Source organism: Petromyzon marinus, chromosome 9, assembly GCF_048934315.1.
Source record: "Petromyzon marinus isolate PM22_M1 ecotype Great Lakes invasive population chromosome 9, UKy_Petmar_22M1.pri1.0, whole genome shotgun sequence".
NCBI lineage: Eukaryota > Metazoa > Chordata > Hyperoartia > Petromyzontiformes > Petromyzontidae > Petromyzon > Petromyzon marinus.
Window position 1 is genome coordinate 14,473,109 of NC_133675.1, and position 19,102 is coordinate 14,492,210.

Sequence of the window (19,102 nt, forward strand, 5' to 3'; positions counted from 1 at the left end):
TGTGTTTTAATGATTAATTACGAATAAATATTGCTAAGTATATCGTCTTTCCCGATTCAATGTCTTTATATTCCAAAAGGGAAGGCCATACTTTTTTATATTTCTTGATAAATTGTGCACTCATCTTTTTAAAACGTTCGATGTTCCACAGATTGCTTGTTTCTGGACTCCATAATGTGTCACTGTGATTGGGAGCATGTCCATGTAAACATACATTCTTTTCGAAATAAGTCTATCAGTTGCAAAGCAAAGTGGGCTCTAAATAATATCTCTCATTCCCAAAATTGAAGTGTGTAGACCGTACATGTATTGCTCTCTCTCTCTGTAACCATTTCTCTTTCAATCAGTACTGAGCAACAAAATGTCCTACTCAGTCGCATCTGTAGCAACTATGAAATCATTGAAAAACTCATTAAGACATTCATTTAAAAAAATTGGAAGCCCTTTATCACGCTGCTGATGAAGAGCTTCCCATGCTGGTCAGTCAGTGCCAGAAAGTGAATAGATGGACCAAGGACCAGCTCAGATATCGCTCACCACTGATGTTAGGAGTGGCCAGGAATGACGCCTCTATATTTGGAGTTTGCATGTTCTCTCTCTTTCCCTGCGGTTGCATGGATTTTTCTCCAAATTGTCGCTCCACATTGTGAAACAACATGCTCTTCGAGTATCTGTTTGCTATACATGTCCACGTGAAAATCCACTTAGTCAAACTATTTGTGGCCAAGTCGCTTCTGATAAAGAGCTATAGAGCTCAGTGGGCCTTACCTGGTAAAAAGTACAAAAAATCAAAATAGAACTTAGGTCACCAGGTTCTTAGCGTAGCTTTCTGGCCACTGCGCCACCGCTCCACCCTTATGCAGCTGAAATAAATACTTTACAAATGCTTTCTGCATCAAAAATGCATTGTTTTTATTCAAGAATACCACTAAATGGTTAAGATATCAGTCAGTGAGATTGTGTTCATTATATTTCATTGTAAATAAATGTTTCAGTTGGGTCCATTTATACTCGCATGAGCCAAACATCGCTCTCAATAATTATGTTTTTTTGTGGGGGGAAAGAAAAAAAATACAAAAACCCCAGAAATAGAATTCAGCCATTCGGTCAAAGCGAACACTTTAATAAGCTCCATCACACTGTGATAAACCAATACCACACGAAGCATGTTGATTGCTTTCAGTGGCATTTAACACGTGAAAAAGCCTGGGCGCTGAATCACTAACCAGGCCTGGATGCATCTTCGGCGTTCGTGATTCCCATCAAGATGTCGGCTGGAGAGTTGCCACCTGCCTGCATGAACTGCGTGAGGCAACGTGGATGTTTACAAAGCCTTCGCGTGAAACTTTGGGTTGAACGAAGATAATAGGTTTGGCACGCCACGTTTCGCCATGAGGCCGCACCTGTACCGAAGCACGGTAATGTGGCATATCGGCATGTTCCGTTTAAATGTGGAGGTCACGCCACACGCTTGTCTCCGATATTGCAGCATAGTATTACATACTGATAATAGGTTTTTTCCACTTTTTTATGGCAACAAAACAAGCTGCGTTAAGGTGTTAAAACACCAAACTGAAACCTTTTACAAGGATTCATGTCTGCATTAACCACAATGCTTGTGGTCAGAATGCAAACAAAAAACATACTTTGATAATATGTGGCATTGTCCTTGAAACTGATTGGTCCACACCAGAGACAGCTTTCTTTTGAGCCTTGTCTCACACGGTGTTAGACCAGGGGACGTCAGATACAAGAGTATGTGGGCGATATTACATAATGAGCTGTTTTTAAACAATACCAGCAAATAACACGAGTGCTCTGGATGCTATATTAAGATATAATATTGGTGTTCTGAGTACTGCATATGCTTTTCTGTCCCTCCATTCCCTACAATTTACTCTTGCTTATTATTACAACCCTTGCTCTAAGCACAATAATTATAATTATTACCCTAGATTAAAAATGGTAACTCTCAGCCGACCTTAATTTTGGCAGTAGCGTGGACCTAAAACAACACCAATAGTTCCTTTGTGATTAATTTATGTCTGCATAACAGCCGATGAGTAGTGTCGCATTTGCTAAAGGTCAGAACTCTTTTTGGGAGAGGCCTTGTGCAATGTATCCATGGCCACTGGCAAATGGTCTACGAAGCTCTTATTCACAGATGTCCAATAGGGACGGGTCAAAAAGTTACCACAACAATATAAAACAAACGATGGGAGTGCAACTCATTGGAAAGGTAACCAAATCACAAAAAAATACATAAAATATATATTACTCTTTGTTTTTTTCGGTAAAGTCGATTGCAACACAAGCAATCATCATCAGGTACAGAAGAGCTAAATTTAAGAGGGAGAGAGAGGAAACACATTACCGTAGATATATATACAGACCTTAAGTAGAGGGAATTAACACAGCCACACCAGGGGACACAGAGAGAGACGGAGCACACTAAATCAAACAGGGTTTAGCAAAATTTGGAAACTATATATTAACGGTCGGTTAAAACACAATAAACGCATGGTCTGGTTGATTACGCTATTTTAAAGATTGCTAAATTGTAAGTTAAGTGTGCAATTTAAGAGAGTGATAGAACACAGACCGCAAAGAGACATATGGGGAGAGACACGCACACAGTGAAGAAGTAAAGCAGCATCTCTGTGCCGACGCCTTAAATAGACAGAGACGGTGGGGCTGGGACTCAGAGGCAATGGGACAAACATTAGCATGAAGAGAGCACATATCAAAGGACGGTGCAGGTAGAGGGCAAGAGTTGTCACACAGGGGGCTGTGGAGGCTGTCGCAGCGCCCACTCGGAGACACAAGGCACAAACACAGGCAGAGACAACACAGCGATACAAACACCAAGTCAAGACACAAGGCACAAACACAGGCAGAGACAACACAGCGATACAAACACCAAGTCAAGACACAAAGGCAGATACACCAGCAGAGACAACACAAAGACACAGACTTCATACCTTCCCATAAAGGTGGTTCGAACTTGATTAGGTGCTTTCGTGACTGCAGGAATTACTCTTTGTTTTTTTCGGTAAAGTCACGTAGAAATAATAAAAAATAAAATTATATAATAGCATACGACGTTTCAATTGCAACACAAGCAATCATCATCAGGTACAGAAGAGCTAAATTTAAGAGAGAGAGGAAACACATAACCGCAGATATATATACAGACCTTAAGTAGAGGGCTTAACACAGACACACCAGGGGACACAAGTCGGCCCAGGAATGATCTTGGCCATTCCAGCGAGCTCAGCTCTTGTCCAAATGTTTCACGAGTCATGCGGCTACCCGTGGACTTGCACCCTGCCCTTCCACCCTCTCCAAAACATTCCCGTCTCTACCCTCTGCAGTCCGAGTGAAACTTGGTACTGCATGGCCTAATCTAATCCAAGCCTGGACTGGGGTTATGGTTATCAGGCACACTGCTCTGGGCCTGCCTGGCACCCACTCTGGGCCTGCCTGGCACCCACTCTGGACCTGCCTGGCACCCACTCTGGACCTGCCTGGCACCCACTCTGGGCCTGCCTGGCACCCACTCTGGGCCTGCCTGGCACCCACTCTGGGCCTGCCTGGCACCCACTCTGGACCTGCCTGGTTATAGCTGGTGTGAGAATCGTGGCTGAGCCCGATAAGTGTGATATGGCGTTAAAAACAAATGTTGAACCCAACTGGGTTCCTAATAGCTATGAAAAATGTGATGAGGGACACACACAAAAAAACATTGTGATCCCACACATTGAATCGTATATGCACCGAGCAGTTTATCTGCAACCGAGATGTCACCGATGTTTCTTCTGCTGCACAATGAATGATGTGTAATTAGATTAACCTCCCACGTCCTCATTTGATGGGTCATGGCTTGATACAAAAAATATGCCCAAAGCAACAAATACTGCATACCACAAAATGAGGTCTGCATGTTAATGCGATGAATATAAGTGGAAATTTAAACTCACCGGCACAAAACCAATTTAATGCGTGTTGCTTTAACAATGTTACAAGGTTACATGTCGCAAACCATGTCTGCCAATTTTAAGCTCCAAATACAAGCAGACATAAATGTGTATTGCAAATGGTTTGAGGGAATGTAAATAATTTTAGTTGTTATTATATTTTGTTGGGAGCAACTTTGTCATGATTTAATTCGCTACAAACCTCATCCTTCGCCTGACGAGATTATAACCATATCCTGTTCGGAACACAAGCTACAGGTAACAGCCGTTTCTGTTGTTAAATTATTATTGAAAGACACAAATGAACACTTAAATTGAAAATGAGGCTTAAAATAAGAATTACATTATATTAATGCTCATAAGTGCTTGTAAAACGGACAGAGGATGCTGTAGAATTGAAAGCAGATGTGGCGGTATTTTTTGTGCATCAAAGAGAAAACATTTTTCTGGAATCGTTTTTTACCAGGAAACCATGCCCTGACTGAACCCCGAGTGACAGAATGCACAGAAGACAAAAGACAAGGACAAATGAAAGGGAGTCCTCTCAAGAATTGGGCAATCTGTATGCACTTTGTTCAGACTAGGCATGTGATGTGTAAATATCAGTGCTTCATATTTTAGTTCGAACTAACAAACCTTGCGGATTATTTACTCTTGAAAATGCGTAGGCCATGCGAGCTCTGGAATCCCAATAATTATCGGAATACACAGTAATCTGGAGTTAAAGAGTAAATATGAACCGTAAAGTAATCCATAACAGTATTTCATATAATTTATATGTATATTTAAAAAGATGCATACTGATAAATAACCCTTATGATAACAAAACTGTATACGATCATTTACTTTTATACCTCCAGTATTAAACACCTGAATTAGTGTGTGCACAAAACATGAACAATAAAGCCACCAGAACGTCCGAGTTTATCGTCTACTGCACTTCCTTGCTGGGACAGTATCACGTTCTGCATCACGGTTAGGTTCGATTACTGTGGCGTGTGTACGGATCTCACTTTTCGCGTAATTAAAATAACAGCCACGAGAGACGGGCGCTATAAAACTGTCGAAAGTTACTCACGCACCGCACTCGTTACTCCTGCAGTTTATTTTGATTCAGAGGTGCGTCTATGACGTTCAGCACTCGTCTTCAACTGACTGAGTTTCACCACATGTTCCACATTAAGCCGATTGGCCGGTAAACTTTTACAACATGTTCCAAATTTTATTATAGAAAAAGTCATAATTGGGTTCGTGCTACAGTGCGCTAACCAATGTGCCACCGCTTCTCCCACTCACAATTAAAACGTCTCGATTTAAAGCTTTCGTGACTGCAGGGATTCATCCTCTGGGTTCTATCGGTAAAGTCACGTAGAATGGAGATAAAATAAAAAAATAAAATAAAAATTATTATTTCATCTCCATTCTACGGTAAAGTCACGTAGAATGGAGATAAAATAATAAAAATATATTTTTTTTATCTCCAGTCATGTAGAATGGAGATAAAATTATATTTTTTTAATAAAAATAAATTATATTTTTTTAATAAAAATAATATATTTTTATTATTTTATCTCCATTCTACGTGACTTTACCTATTGTCTGCGGGGTTACCTGTGAATGTACTCCACTTATCTGCAGGAACTTTTTGCCAGATAATTGGAAGAGTAGGGTGAGTTTTCACAGACAACGGCTCCTGTGGATAATAGGAGTCGCAGGTAAAATGGTAACGGCGGAGTTCTTATATACATCCTCATTTAGCTAACCACAGACAATCATGAATGTCCAAAGCAAACATCTACATTCTTCAGATGAATCCATCATCGTGTACAGGTGTAAACTTTATCTAAATGTAGTCGCATAAAAAAAAGGTTTTTCGAGAATAATGCCTCGCGTAACTGCATATACAACTACAACATGCGATGACGTCGGGATCTCATTCACAAAAACAGTGTTCACAGATCCACACGAATGCACGCAGTGCGTTCCGTTACGTTAGAGCCCACGGCCAAAATCAAATACAACAACAACAAAAAACAACTTGACAATGCAAATGTTCGATTACGATGCGCATAAATGTCGTGGTGCTAGATGACCCTCACGAGAACGATCCGAAAATCAAATTCCCCGTCGAGCTCCTCCTCCTCCTCAGTGCTGCATTATCATTTTCTCTCGAGCCGATGTGCCGCCGATGTCACGCAACGTCAACGCAACAGCTCGGCACCCCTAAGGTGAGCCAGCCCCATCCCCATGAGCACGTTTCTATGATTCGCCTTTGACGATTTCAATAAAAGATCCTCAAGGTTTGTTATCGCCGTGACGAACAACAACAACAACAACTACGCCAGACGTAGCGTGTGATGGGGGGGGGGGAAATACAATTTCTCTTTCAGGCTGTGAAATGTAAACGTGAGCATTACCGTGACCTCAATCGACCCCCCAACTTTTTTCCCCATTTTCTTTTTTGGGAACGACAACCACAAAATCTTCTTCTCAGTTGCTAGCCACCGTGTTGTTAGAGCGGCCCCCCACAAAATCTTCTTCTCAGTTGCTAGCCACCGTGTTGTTAGAGCGGCCCCCCACAAAATCTTCTTCTCAGTTGCTAGCCGCCGTGTTGTTAGAGCGGCCCCTCAATCGCATCACAAAAACTCGTGAGCTCTGCCCATCCACCCAGTGGATGAAGCCCCCCCCCTCCCCCCCCGATGCCGTGTCAGTCAGGGGGGTTTGCTTGACCATACTTCCCCCCCGTGCTGGTCGGTGTGAGCTATGAAGGAGGAGTGGGTGGGGGGGGGTTTCAGTGTTAGGCGAGATATCGCTTGCCACTTTTATTTAGCCGTGGCCAAAAATCAATCTCACGTCGCCGCCCGTTCACTGTGCACCGTGCGCAAACTGCACTGTGCACAGCGAATGTCAGTCACGTGCACATCACCAATGACACGGATGATTTTATTTTTTTCGCATGGAAGGAAAAATCCGTCCTTGCAGCACCAGAAACATGTTTAACATTCTTGTCTAAATTAGGAACAAACCAAACAAGTAAATGTGTCAAAGCACAAAGAGGAACACATTAAAAAGGAGATAACCAGACATTTAATAAGAGTATTGCCAATGACTTTCGAGGCATTTGATAAAAGTTCAGTCGGCAATATAATTTTCAACAGCCTATCCTTGCTGCCGCCACTGGCGACAGTTCTAGATTTGAAGCTTTCGTGACTGCAAGGATCCATACTCTTTGGTTCTATTCGGTAAAGTCACGTAGGTAAAAATAAAATAACAAAAAATAACAAAAAATCACGACGTTTCGGCCACAACACAAGTGGCCTTCATCAGGTGAAGGGACTGGACTGTCCAGAGGACAGCGTTGGAGTGAAAACAGCAAGCCCAGGTCGCGTCCTGGGCTTGCTGTTTTCACTCCAACGCTGTCCTCTGGACAGTCCAGTCCCTTCACCTGATGAAGGCCACTGGCGACAATGTTTGCAGAGCAGAAATTAGCTGAACAGACATTCGGTGCCAGATTCATCACAAGCCTAACTTGATCATCACAGTTATCAGTCTGGTTGACAGCCAGAGATTCGACCATGAGTCATAGGAGGGATAAAGGAGGCATTCAAACATTTGTAAGAAGCGAATTTTCATAGAAACACCAAATACTTCTTGGGCAATATATATATAAATATATCATAATCGCATTTTGTTCTTGTATGAATTCCTAATGGTTCGACAATATTTCCAGGTAAGAAAACGTGAAAAAAATACATGCAGCATTCCCTTTGTATTCTAAACCTTGACTTAAAAGAATGTCCATGAATGGTGGAAGACTTTGAATGAACATTCACCCGTGATCCCCGATTGAATATGAAATGTGTCATGAATATGTCCCCCACATTACGCGAACAGAACGGAGCTGCTTTGCGCTGGTAGTAAGATGGGGGCAGTCCATAAATGACGTCACGCACATAAAGGGGGGGGGGGGGTCAGACATTTGTGACGAGGGGGGGGGGGTTGAGAAATGTGACGTCACATCAAAATGCACAACTTTAAATAAATATAGACAACACGTTCTACTTAATTAAATAGTTTTTTAATACATGGTTTCTCCTACAACATCAGAGTGCAGCGCCACATTAAATACGCACTACAATGACAATAGTTTAAAGTGATTTGAAGCATGTTTTCTTTTCAAAATGGAAATGTTTTTTTGGGGGGGAGGGCAGAGCTTTGTGACGTCATATTTGTAGGGGTCTGACTTTGTGACGCCTTGTGACGAGGGGGGGGTCAAATATCGTCCAAAATCGCGTGACGTCATTTATGGACGGCCCCATAGTCCATGATAAAAGACGGATAGGAAGGGGAGAAAGAGGAACCGACGATCCTGCTTCCTGTGCACTATATTTAACAACACTATATTTAATAACACTATTTAACAACACTATTTAACAACACTATATTTAATAACACTATTTAACAACACTATTTAACAACACTATTTAACAACACTATATTGAACAAAACTATATTTAACAACACTTGACGTGCGCGACCCTAATTTGTCCCAGCAAAACAAAGTTTACTGAGATTAAAAAAACGTATATATAATCAAGCAACAGTTACTGAGAACACCATTTATAACTTACCTACCACTGCTGCCTATAGCTCAGATATCCACAAAACTATCATTCCAAACCAATGTTTTAATCTTGTTTGAGTATGATTTAATATTTCCAAATCGCATATTATACACGGTCATAAACAATCTTCTAATAACGTGAATTTAATAATGTAGGTTTCCAAAATACAGTTGTGTTATTTAAAATAAAAAAGTTGATTTTTTTAGTACAATATATTTGTTCATTTACAACTTTTAAATTCACAGTTCTGGGCTACATGCCAATTTAACCCACATCATTCTGGCTGTTAGATATACAGCCTATAGAAATACAGCCGATAGAAATACAGCCTATAGATATACAGCCTATACATTACGTGATAATTCTCCATCTATATTGTTCGTCTTGTTTAGCCAACCTAATTTTGGATGGATACATACAATTCTCCCCTGTTTTGTTATTAGTTTATTAATATTTGATTCACAGCAATAAACTGCAATTCATAAGAAACGTATTATTAATTCTGCACAGAGATTCATAGCATCAGACATTTATACAATTCGGATATATGTTAGAAAGCAACTTGCGTCTAGCAGTAGCAATTGCAAAAACAAACCGACTCGTTGATAGAATATATTTTTTAAATGAAAAAAAAATAAGCTGTGTTCTTGCTGAAAGGGCTAAAGCCGATTATTTTTTTCATCATCTTGAATTTCTATCTTCTCTACGGTTGCTTATCAACGCGATTTACTATCACACGACAAAGTATGAAGCATTAGGTTAAATGTCAACTCAAAAATAACAGCGATTTCAATTATATTTGCGGTGTTCTTTCATGTAAAACGCCCAAGGCCTCGTTGCATAGCTTGTCTGCTCTACAGGTGTGCAAGTGCAACGTGTATAAGAAAGCAATTCCTTTAAAAATACACACATCAGTATTGATACTTGACAGTTCCAAACGGTAAAACGAAATACAAAAAAAAGGTTAAAAGGGTTATTTCATAGATGTGCATAATCTCATTTTCAATTAAAACAATGAGGTGAAATACAATGTATTTCGTTCATATATTAAACTTAATCAACCGTGGCTCCAACGAGTCGGTGCGCTTGATAGCAGTTGCTCCATTGGGGTTAGTGAGCAGCGTGCTGCTTTCTGTTGCATAAATACAGCTCGAGTGGAAAGCCTTGACCATTTAGGTCACCTCCAGCAAAACCATTTAATACTTTCCACCAAGGCATCTTGATCGCAGCCCGTATTAGCATGGCCCACTCTTGTTACCAGACATTTGAAAAGTCATTATCAACATTCAACCCATGTTGGTGGGCTACTTTGCTTCTGGCCTCATGGAGCCTGGTTTAACTTACTATAATATGTATTAAAGTTACAATGTACCAAGGCCGTAATTATAATATATATTGGTTATTGGGGCGGGGGGGACACATCCCCCCCCCCCCATATAATCAAATATGCTCAAAATGTCCCCCCCCAATATATTGCTATAAAATATATAAAAAAGAAAAATTGCGATGCTATGTAAATAAACACAACAATTTGCTAAAACCTTGGCCACAATATCTGGACTTGTCTTCATATAACAATGCATAGATTTATGTTAATATTATTGTGGTTATGGTTGTACTTTATGAATCCCTAATCTCTGCCATTACATACAATTAAACAAGAAAAGGTAAAAAAGAGCAATATAATACAATACACTATTAGACATTATTGTAAAAAATTAATAAAAAGGCCATCCCATGTGTTAGTAATTTGTTTAATATTTTAGGGTAGAAAATGGCAGGAAATTCGTTTTCAAATTTAGATTTTTTTCTGGGGGGGGGCCCCAGACCCCCTGGAAAATTTGCTCCCCCCCCAATGTTGACTACATGGCTACAGCCTTGCAATGTACGTTTAAAAGGACCCAACGCATTTTTTTTACGAACTTGTTTGTGAAAAGTAAAGTCGTGTTTGCATTCACGTGCTTCAATTTGTTGGACTGAATAGATTTTAATAAGAAAAAATCCCTATTGTTATTGCATGTTCTTCTTTAATGTATATTTAGGTTTTAACGACATTACAAATTGGATCATACGTTCATACTTTCATTTATACAAAATGTAGATTAATTAATATTTTATCTGTATAATATAATACTCTATAATACAGGAATGAAATACAGTACTATTTTGTAATATTTAATGTTTCAATAAACTCAACATTTCAGTTTTAAATTCAACATTAAAATTAAATGCACTTCGCTGGTATTTTATTTACATTCAAACTAACTTTATCATAATTACTACACTTGCACTAATTTCCATTATGTAATTTTTAAACTAAGAAAACTCATAAAAATTATCAACTACATGCAAGTTCATTTAACCATCGTTACAACATAGCAATTCAAGGGTACATATCTAGGAGGCTTATTTAAATACTGTAGCTGATACAAATTAAACTCAAATGCATTGTTTATATATTTGCTTTATGAATAACATTATTTAAGCAAACAACTCGTTACAAACGTGTCCTAAAGGGGAATTAAAAAAAACATAGAAACAGAAATTAATAAATGCCAATTTTTTTTTAATTCATGGACTTTGGCTGTTGATCCAAGCCGAACGCATTCGGATCAAACGGAGGTGTGCGATTGAGTTTGAAGTGAACCGTACCTTCCTCGTCGTCCTCAAGGAGCCCAAATTGTTCCAGAGCCTTCACAAAGAGCACAATCATAGCCAGCACGGCGATCATCTCAAGTCCTTCCAAATTCATGACGATGTCTGCATTCCTAACAAACCGGACCTTGCCTGCCCTTCTTCCGAACGCTCACCAACCCCCTCGCCAAGAGCAAGCGGTGGGTGCAATGCCACTGCCGTTGTTTCCGGGATCAAAAAGCCACAATCTCAATTGGCTTTACGAATGGAATCGATTGCACCCGCTGCCCGCGTCGTTCTGTTTCCACAATTTGCATTTGAGCTCGACAAACTGAGGCTCGTCACAGCGGTTTTGTTGTTGTTGCTGCTGCTGCTGCCACTAAACAACAACAAAACAGCGCGACAACAAAGCCTTCGAGGAGGGCAAAAGAACGTCAACTTTAGAATGTGCCCAGTTTAATTGTCCCGATCCGTCAGCCACGACCGACGAAGGGGGAGTTTGTTCATTACGAGATCGGCCCAACGCGGCCCCGGCGTGCCCGCCCCCTGCACACAGCTGGCCCGGCTTGCTGGCTTGCTGGCTTGCTCGTGTCCGCCTGGCTTCGCCTCCCTCCTCGGTAGTCACGAGCCGTGCAACACCCCCACACACCACACACACACAGAGAGAGACGGACAAGAGAGACGCGCCCGCACGCTGTTGCGCCTTGGGCTTCTCCTTCTGCCAAGCGCTGGATGGAGTTAAACAGAAAGCAAGCCCCCCCACCCACCCACCACTCTCTCTCCTCTCTCTCCTCTCTCTCTACCTTACTGCATAAGCATTAAACGCCCTCCCTTTCTCGCGTGTACTTCTTCTCTCTCTCCTCCTCCTCTCCTGAATTCCCTCCCGCTGCGGAGGCGGCGGCGGTCCATGGCTAAAGGCTGCACAACATGCAATTGCCGGACGGGACCCCCTTTGAAGGATTCGGGGATGAATAGCAGTAGATCGCGGAGAGAAATGATTCGGGATCGTGGTGAACGGCGCTCAAGCACTTCTGTACAACGAACCACCAAAGTCGTTTTAGGACAAGTGGCAAACGTATTTTGCTCTCCACGCCAAGCTGTTTTGTGTAAATTAGCGGCTGTCGTTTATACAAGTGGAAAGCTATTGATTTTACAGTAATGCGATTACAAATGCTTTTTTGGGTTAGGGGCCGTCCCCAAATGACGTCACGCGATTCTGGACGATTTTTGACCCCCCCCCACACACCTCGTCACAAGGCGTCACAAAGTCAGACCCCCCCCCCCCACTCAAATATGACGTCACAAAACTCTGCCACCCCCCCCCACCCCAAAATCATATTTCCATCGTGAAAATAAAACATGCTCCAAATCGCTTTAAACTATTGTCATTGAAGTGCGTAATTAATGTGGCACTACACTCTGATGTTGTAGGAGAAAACATTTTAAAAATAAATTAATTAATGCGAACCGACACACCTGATGACGACCGTTTGTGTTATGGTCGAAACGTCGTGAGAATTTTTATTGTTTTATATATATTTTATTATTTTATTGTTTCCCTTCAACGTGACTTTACCGAAAGAGCTAAGAATATGAATAACTGCAGTCACGAAAGCTTTAAATCAAGAGAAAACATTTATCAAAAAGTCTACTTAATTAAGTAGAACGTGTTGTCTACATGTATTTAAAGTTGCGCATTTTTGATGTGACGTCACATTTCTCACCCCCCTGCCCTCGTCACACTTTCTACAAACAAACTGAGGGTACCCCAATGGGCTCCCCCCTATCTCCGGTTGTAGCCAACGTTTTCATGGAGAAATTTAAAACTGATGCCATCCAGACTGCCACTTATGGAAGAGGTACGTGGATGACACTTTTGTCATCTGGCTACATGGCTGGCCTGCTCTAGACCAATTCCTCGACCACATCAATTCCATACACCCAGCCATTAGATTTACCATGGACGTTGAAAAAGATGGCAAGCTACCCTTTTTGGATGTCCTAATTAAAAGGAGACCTGTTGGTTCAATGAGCCACTCTGTCTACAGGAAAGCTACCCATACAGATGCTTACTTGAAACCGGATTCCCACCACCATCCATCCCAGAAGAACTGCCTCATCAAGACTCTATACCATAGAGCCCAATGCATTTCCGACCAGGAACACATTACCAGTGAACTCAAGCACGTACACCAGGCTCTCAGGGCTAATGGCTACTCCGACTACACAATCCGCAAAGCCATCACTCCAGTCATGAAGAAGGATCCTCTTGTGGAGCCACTCAAAACCATCACCTTACCCTACATTGCAGGGGTCACTAAAAAGATCTCCAAAATCCTGAATAAACACAAGATCCAGGTCCGATTCAACACAGTACACAAAATCCGTGATTTAGTTCCATCTGTAAAAGATGCTCTTCCAGACATACAGTACCCGGGCGTTTACAAACTAAAGTGCCTCTGTGGTAGTAGCTACATTGGAGAAACCAAAAGACATATCTCGGACCGCATCCGCGAACATAAAGCAGACTTGAAACACGGTTTGACGAACACCTCAGCCGTGGCAGATCACTATTATAATTCAGTGGGCTCACATGACATTGACTTCTCCAAGACGGAGGTTTTTCCCTCACTGTATAGTAGTCTAATTAATAACATGGTTGTAACGCAACACAGGACAGATCAGCACATCATGGCTATTTCTCCCCCCTCCTCCGTTCCGAGCATAGATGGACTCGTCCGTCTGAACAAAGCTCGTCGCTTTCCGTGGTGCTAACGTTGAAAAGAAAAAACCGCCACCCATTTTTTCGCCATATGGCATTGTAATGTATAACGACATTGTTAGTAGCTCAGCTGATTGGAGAGTATATAGAGTTTATTGATAACATTGATGCAATTTATATTTTAGTTTTTTATTAGTTTACTATATGGTATTCATTATATAGTATAGTGTATACCCAGTTACTTTATGTTAATAGCTCAATTTATTGAAGAATATATTGAGTACATTTATTATATTCATGTAGTTTATACTTAGTTCTTTCACATCGGTTTATTGTATGATAGTTGGGGTAGTTGCAGTCCTTTAGCGTCCACATACTAAATGCCTCTGTTGATATGTAAACTCTGACTTTAACATAGCTATTTCCGTGACCAGTCACATGCTAATCCCTCACATTAACATCATGCTAATATCCCAGTTAGATGCTAATTTCTGACTTTAACACCCTGCTGATCCAACACTTTAACACAGCTATTTCAATGCTAAATTCTCCTGTTTGATATGTAAACTCCTTTGTCAAGGTGCTTTACTTCTCCCACCCAGCTTAAAAGACGCTGCGAATCTCAGCAGCGTTCATTGAAGCGCTGTCGTCCAGACAGTTCTGTTCCTTCACCTGAAGAAGGCTACTTGTGTTGTGGCCGAAACGTCGTGAGAATTTTATCATGTTTTATTTTTATTATTTTATTTCCATTCTACGTGACTTTACCGAAAAAAACAAGAAGATGAATCCCTGCAGTCACGAAAGCTTTAAATCGAAATTATTCAACTTCTTCTTCTGTAATTAATTTTTCTTACACTTAGTCGAATGCTTAATATCCTTCTTGACTTACACACGTACACATTTCCAGTTCTTGCAAGTATATTTGGTTATCATTGTTTACTTTACACACAGAGGCTGTGTGCAATATACGCCCCTACCGATGTTATTCATATGATTGATGACCAACAATATGGTTATAAATAGCGAGAGCGTTGTGGGAGTAACTTTCGCTGGTGCACCCATGTCTCTCGAAGTCCTGTCGGGTAGTCACGTGCGCTCGCGTTCTCTGGCCCGAAATAGTTAAAATACAGCTCCGCGAAATTCAAATAGCACTACAATTCATTTTTCGCGAATACGCAAAACCGCGAGTTGTAAAAAAAACCCCGCGGATATTAAGGGTTTGATGTAGTTCGGCTGTTGGAGCTTTTATGGATTTTCAGTTAATCATAACGACTCTTAAACATGGTCCGGCGAGACACGACAGTAATCGCGGTTTACTTTGGTTACGATGACAGTGATGACAACTGCAATAGCTGGTCCCATATCCACCAAATCCGCATTGAATTACAACAGAGGATTGCAATGGGCGTGGGCACACACTTGTTTATTTAATGCTGGTAACCATATTGGGTGTTTTTTTTTATTATCAATATTAAATGTGGATGTTTATTTTAAAACTGGTTTAGTTCATTGTTAAATGTGGATATTTGCAAACATTTGATACCAAAATTGTGAGCGTGAAGGTTTGTAGTTGTGCAGACGATAGGGATACAGATACATATATACTATAGAAGATATATACTGTACTGTCCGTATATCCTTGACCGGAATGAGTCGTACTGCGCGTAGGTTTTCAATATTGTGCTGCTGCATAGCTCTCCGTTTGTCAAGTTGCACAGAGTATCTTCCGTCGTGATGTCCAACATTCCGCTTCACTTTCTGGGAGTTTTCAAGAACTTCAAAAGCTCCCAGCACATGAAGACAACACGTGGGGAGAACTAGAATTCACAGTTTCCCCGCTTCAGCTGAAAGTAATAAAAAAAACATAAAAACAGATGAAGTGGTTTAACAAATGTCCGTACGGTTAAGCATGTGCAATATAGTGGTGTGCCTACAAGCTATTAGACAGTACTGTATTTGTGTTTGCAAAAGTATTTCGCACAAGTACGCACTTTACCCTAAATCTGTAACTAAAAGCATGCGCGAATAGTTTTGGGGAACCATTTGAGATTCATTCCATGAAATATTTAAAGTTTTAAATATTGAAGGTATAAAATACCAACACACTGCGCTGCTGCCAAATGCATTTTTCGGATGAACCAAAACAAAACAAATCGCTGGAAAACTATTTACCTTCCGGAAGAGAAACCCTCCTCATAAAATGCACACGGAACACTTAAAAATAATGCATTGTATGTAAAGTTGGCAGACTAAAACCCTGAGTGAAAACGGTGTTTTAATCATCCGAATTGCCCAAGTGGCTTAAAACCCATTCCAAATTTTTTCATGGCCCAAGAAAAACAGCAAGTGAGATGCCTCGTGGGAAATAAGCATCCTTACAAGCAATGGCTCAGTGGAAGCAAAACCATACATATCAATATCAACACACGGCGCTGCTGCAAATGTGGGTCATCAGCCTCCTTCAGCCTGCCCAGCAACAGTCCAAACGACAGCTGGGCAATTGCTACGGACCAACACTTGGCCCTCAGAATATGCCATCCAGCTGGCACGGCCTTTTATTCACTGCGATCCATGAACAACTCAGTGGCATAACGCAGGCTCTAAATAACAATAATAAAAACCTCTATTGTTTAAAGCAGGCCCTGAGGCACGCATCACTTACTATTGGAGAAACAGTATTTGATTGTAACACGAGAAAACGAATGTGTTGCCCTTTGAACTGATCTTTCCCTTTACCAGTGGTCAATGGGAGGAAAATCATTTTGCATGTTCTATGTGCCACTCAAAAGTGTTTAATGGCAATTAAATGCAGTTACTGTTGGTGGGTTTTCAGATTGAATCACTTAGGGTTACATAGTCTCATGTTTTTTCTTGACTTGGATGGCATGAGAGATTTTTTATTGCTTTTTATCATTTATCACACGTTTGGTATTATATATGAGTCATCTAAACTTTGCTAATCTATCATTTTTAAATACTTAGTTTGCATTTCAGTATTAGTGATGATGGACTTTTTAAAATGAACTTTCTGATACAAGAATATTCGTTTTATTGCAAAAATATGCTTTTCCTGTTTCTATAAATATATATAAACACCCAGGTCTGTCATTCTGTGACTGCGACTGTCATTGTGATTAACGCGGCACGGATTGGTTGAAGTGTGTCACGTGCCCGCGAGCAAGCAGCCAACCAGAGGTGCGCCCCTCACAAACATGTACGCCCCCCAGGTGATGTTGCGCCGTAATAAGGCGCAGTGGGCAGCTGGTCTACCAGCACGCTCACGGGCCGACAGGGGTGGGGGCTGAGGGGGAGGGGGGGTGGGGGCTGAGGGGGAGGGGGGGTGGGGGCTGAGGGGGTGGGGATGGTGGAGGGGGAGGGGGGGTGGAGGGGGGAGGGGAGGTGGAGGGGGAGGGGAGGTGGAGGTGGAGGGGGAGGGGGGGTGGAGGTGGAGGGGGAGGGGGGGTGGAGGGGGAGGGGGGTGGAGGGGGAGGTGGAGGGGGAGGGGGGGTGGTGGGGGAGGGGGGGAGGGGGGGTGGAGGGGGAGGGGGGTGGAGGGGGATGGGGGGAGGGGGGTGGAGGGGGAGGGGAGGTGGGGAAGGGGAGGGGGGGTGGGGGGGTGGAGGGGGAGGGGGGGGTGGGGGGGTGGAGGGGGAGGGGGGGTGGGGGGGTGGAGGGGGAGGGGGGGTGGAGGGGGAGGGGGGGTGGGGGCTGAGGGGGAGGGGGTGGGGGCTGAGGGGGTGGGGGCTGAGGGGGCTGGGGGTGTGGGGGCTGGGGGGGGTGGGGGCTGAGGGGGGGGTGGGGGCTGAGGGGGGGGTGGGGGCTGAGGGGGGGGGTGGGGGCTGAGGGGGGGGTGGGGGCTGAGGGGGGGTGGGGGCTGAGGGAGGGGCTGAGGGGGTGGGGGCTGAGGGGGTGGGGGCTGAAGGGGGGGGGCTGAGGGGGGGGCTGAGGGGGAGGGGGGTGGGGGCTGAGGGGGAGGGGGTGGGGGCTGAGGGGGAGGGGGCTGAGGGGGAGGGGGGGTGGGGGCTGAGGGGGAGGGGGGTGGGGGCTGAGGGGGAGGGGGGGTGGGGGCTGAGGGGGGTGGGGGCTGAGGGGGGTGAGGGCTGAGGGGGGTGGGGACTGAGAGGGGTGGGGACTGAGGGGGAGGAGGGGTGGGGGCTGAGGGGGAGGGGGGGTGGGGGCTGAGGGGGAGGGGGGGAGACCCCCCCCTCCATAAGACCCCTTAAGATAAGAGCCTCCCCCCCCCCCCCCGTAACCAGAGGTTGACACCCCAGAGCCCCCAGGGGTGGGGGCTGATAGGGACCCCCACCTCCCCCCAAAACTTCCTAAGACCCCCTTAAGATAACACCTTGCAAATAATCCTAACAGTTCTTTCAGTGATTAATAAGTCATAGCTCTTAGAAGTGAATGTAAATATCACAACTAAAGTTTAAATACATTTTCATTCATTCACATTAAAGTGACATCGCGGTATTTGTAAACAAAAGCTATGTAGAGTGAAAGTTTTCAGTGAAAGGCGCGTACAGACGCTCTCATTCGACTTATTGAAAGTCCTCAAGCTCAGCAACGCCGTTCGCGTTCTTTTTTACGGTACTCCACAATAATAGTTTTGACGGTAAAACACACGTGCACTACACACACACACATCTACGACGTATGGACACGTACACACGGTTCTCATTACATTAGTACTGTAGTTTTTTTGGTGCTTAAATACACTGCTAGGGCCCACCGGACGCTGTGCGAGTGGAGCGTAAAGATGTACTTGGCCAGACTATTATTTTATTTCGATTTAAAGCTTTCGTGACTGCAATGATTCATCTTCTTTGGTTCTTTCGGTAAAGTCACGTAGATACGTGACTTTACCGAAAGAACCAAAGAAAATGAAAGAACCGAAGATGAAAGAACCAAAGAAGATGTATTATTTTATTGTTTCCCTTCTACGTGGTGACTTTACCGAAAGAACCAAGAATATGAATCCCTGCAGTCACGAAAGATTTAAATCAAAATTCAGACGAAGTCTGTTGTGGGCGCCTGTGCCCTTCAGTGAGCATGCGCGCACTGAAGGGGCTATTACAGTTACAATACAATAAAATAATACATTGGTGCAGTGATTCCATCTTGATCAATTGTTGTCACTTCATCGA

General features: G+C 42.9%; 1 protein-coding gene across 6 annotated transcripts in view; it reads right to left on the reverse strand.

Annotated features, from left to right (window-relative positions):
- Nucleotides 1-19,102, reverse strand: part of LOC116940471 (Kv channel-interacting protein 4-like) — a 390,068-nt gene that overhangs the window by 121,253 nt on the left and 249,713 nt on the right. Inside the window, exon 1 of one of the 6 annotated variants that reach the window (XM_032950352.2) lies at nucleotides 11,255-11,974. The exons of the other annotated variants lie outside the window; for them this stretch is intronic. Within the exon in view, the coding sequence (XP_032806243.1) occupies nucleotides 11,255-11,354 (100 nt within the window). The 5' untranslated portion in view covers nucleotides 11,355-11,974. Of the gene's footprint in view, nucleotides 1-11,254; nucleotides 11,975-19,102 lie in introns of those variants that run through there. 6 annotated transcript variants of the gene reach the window in all.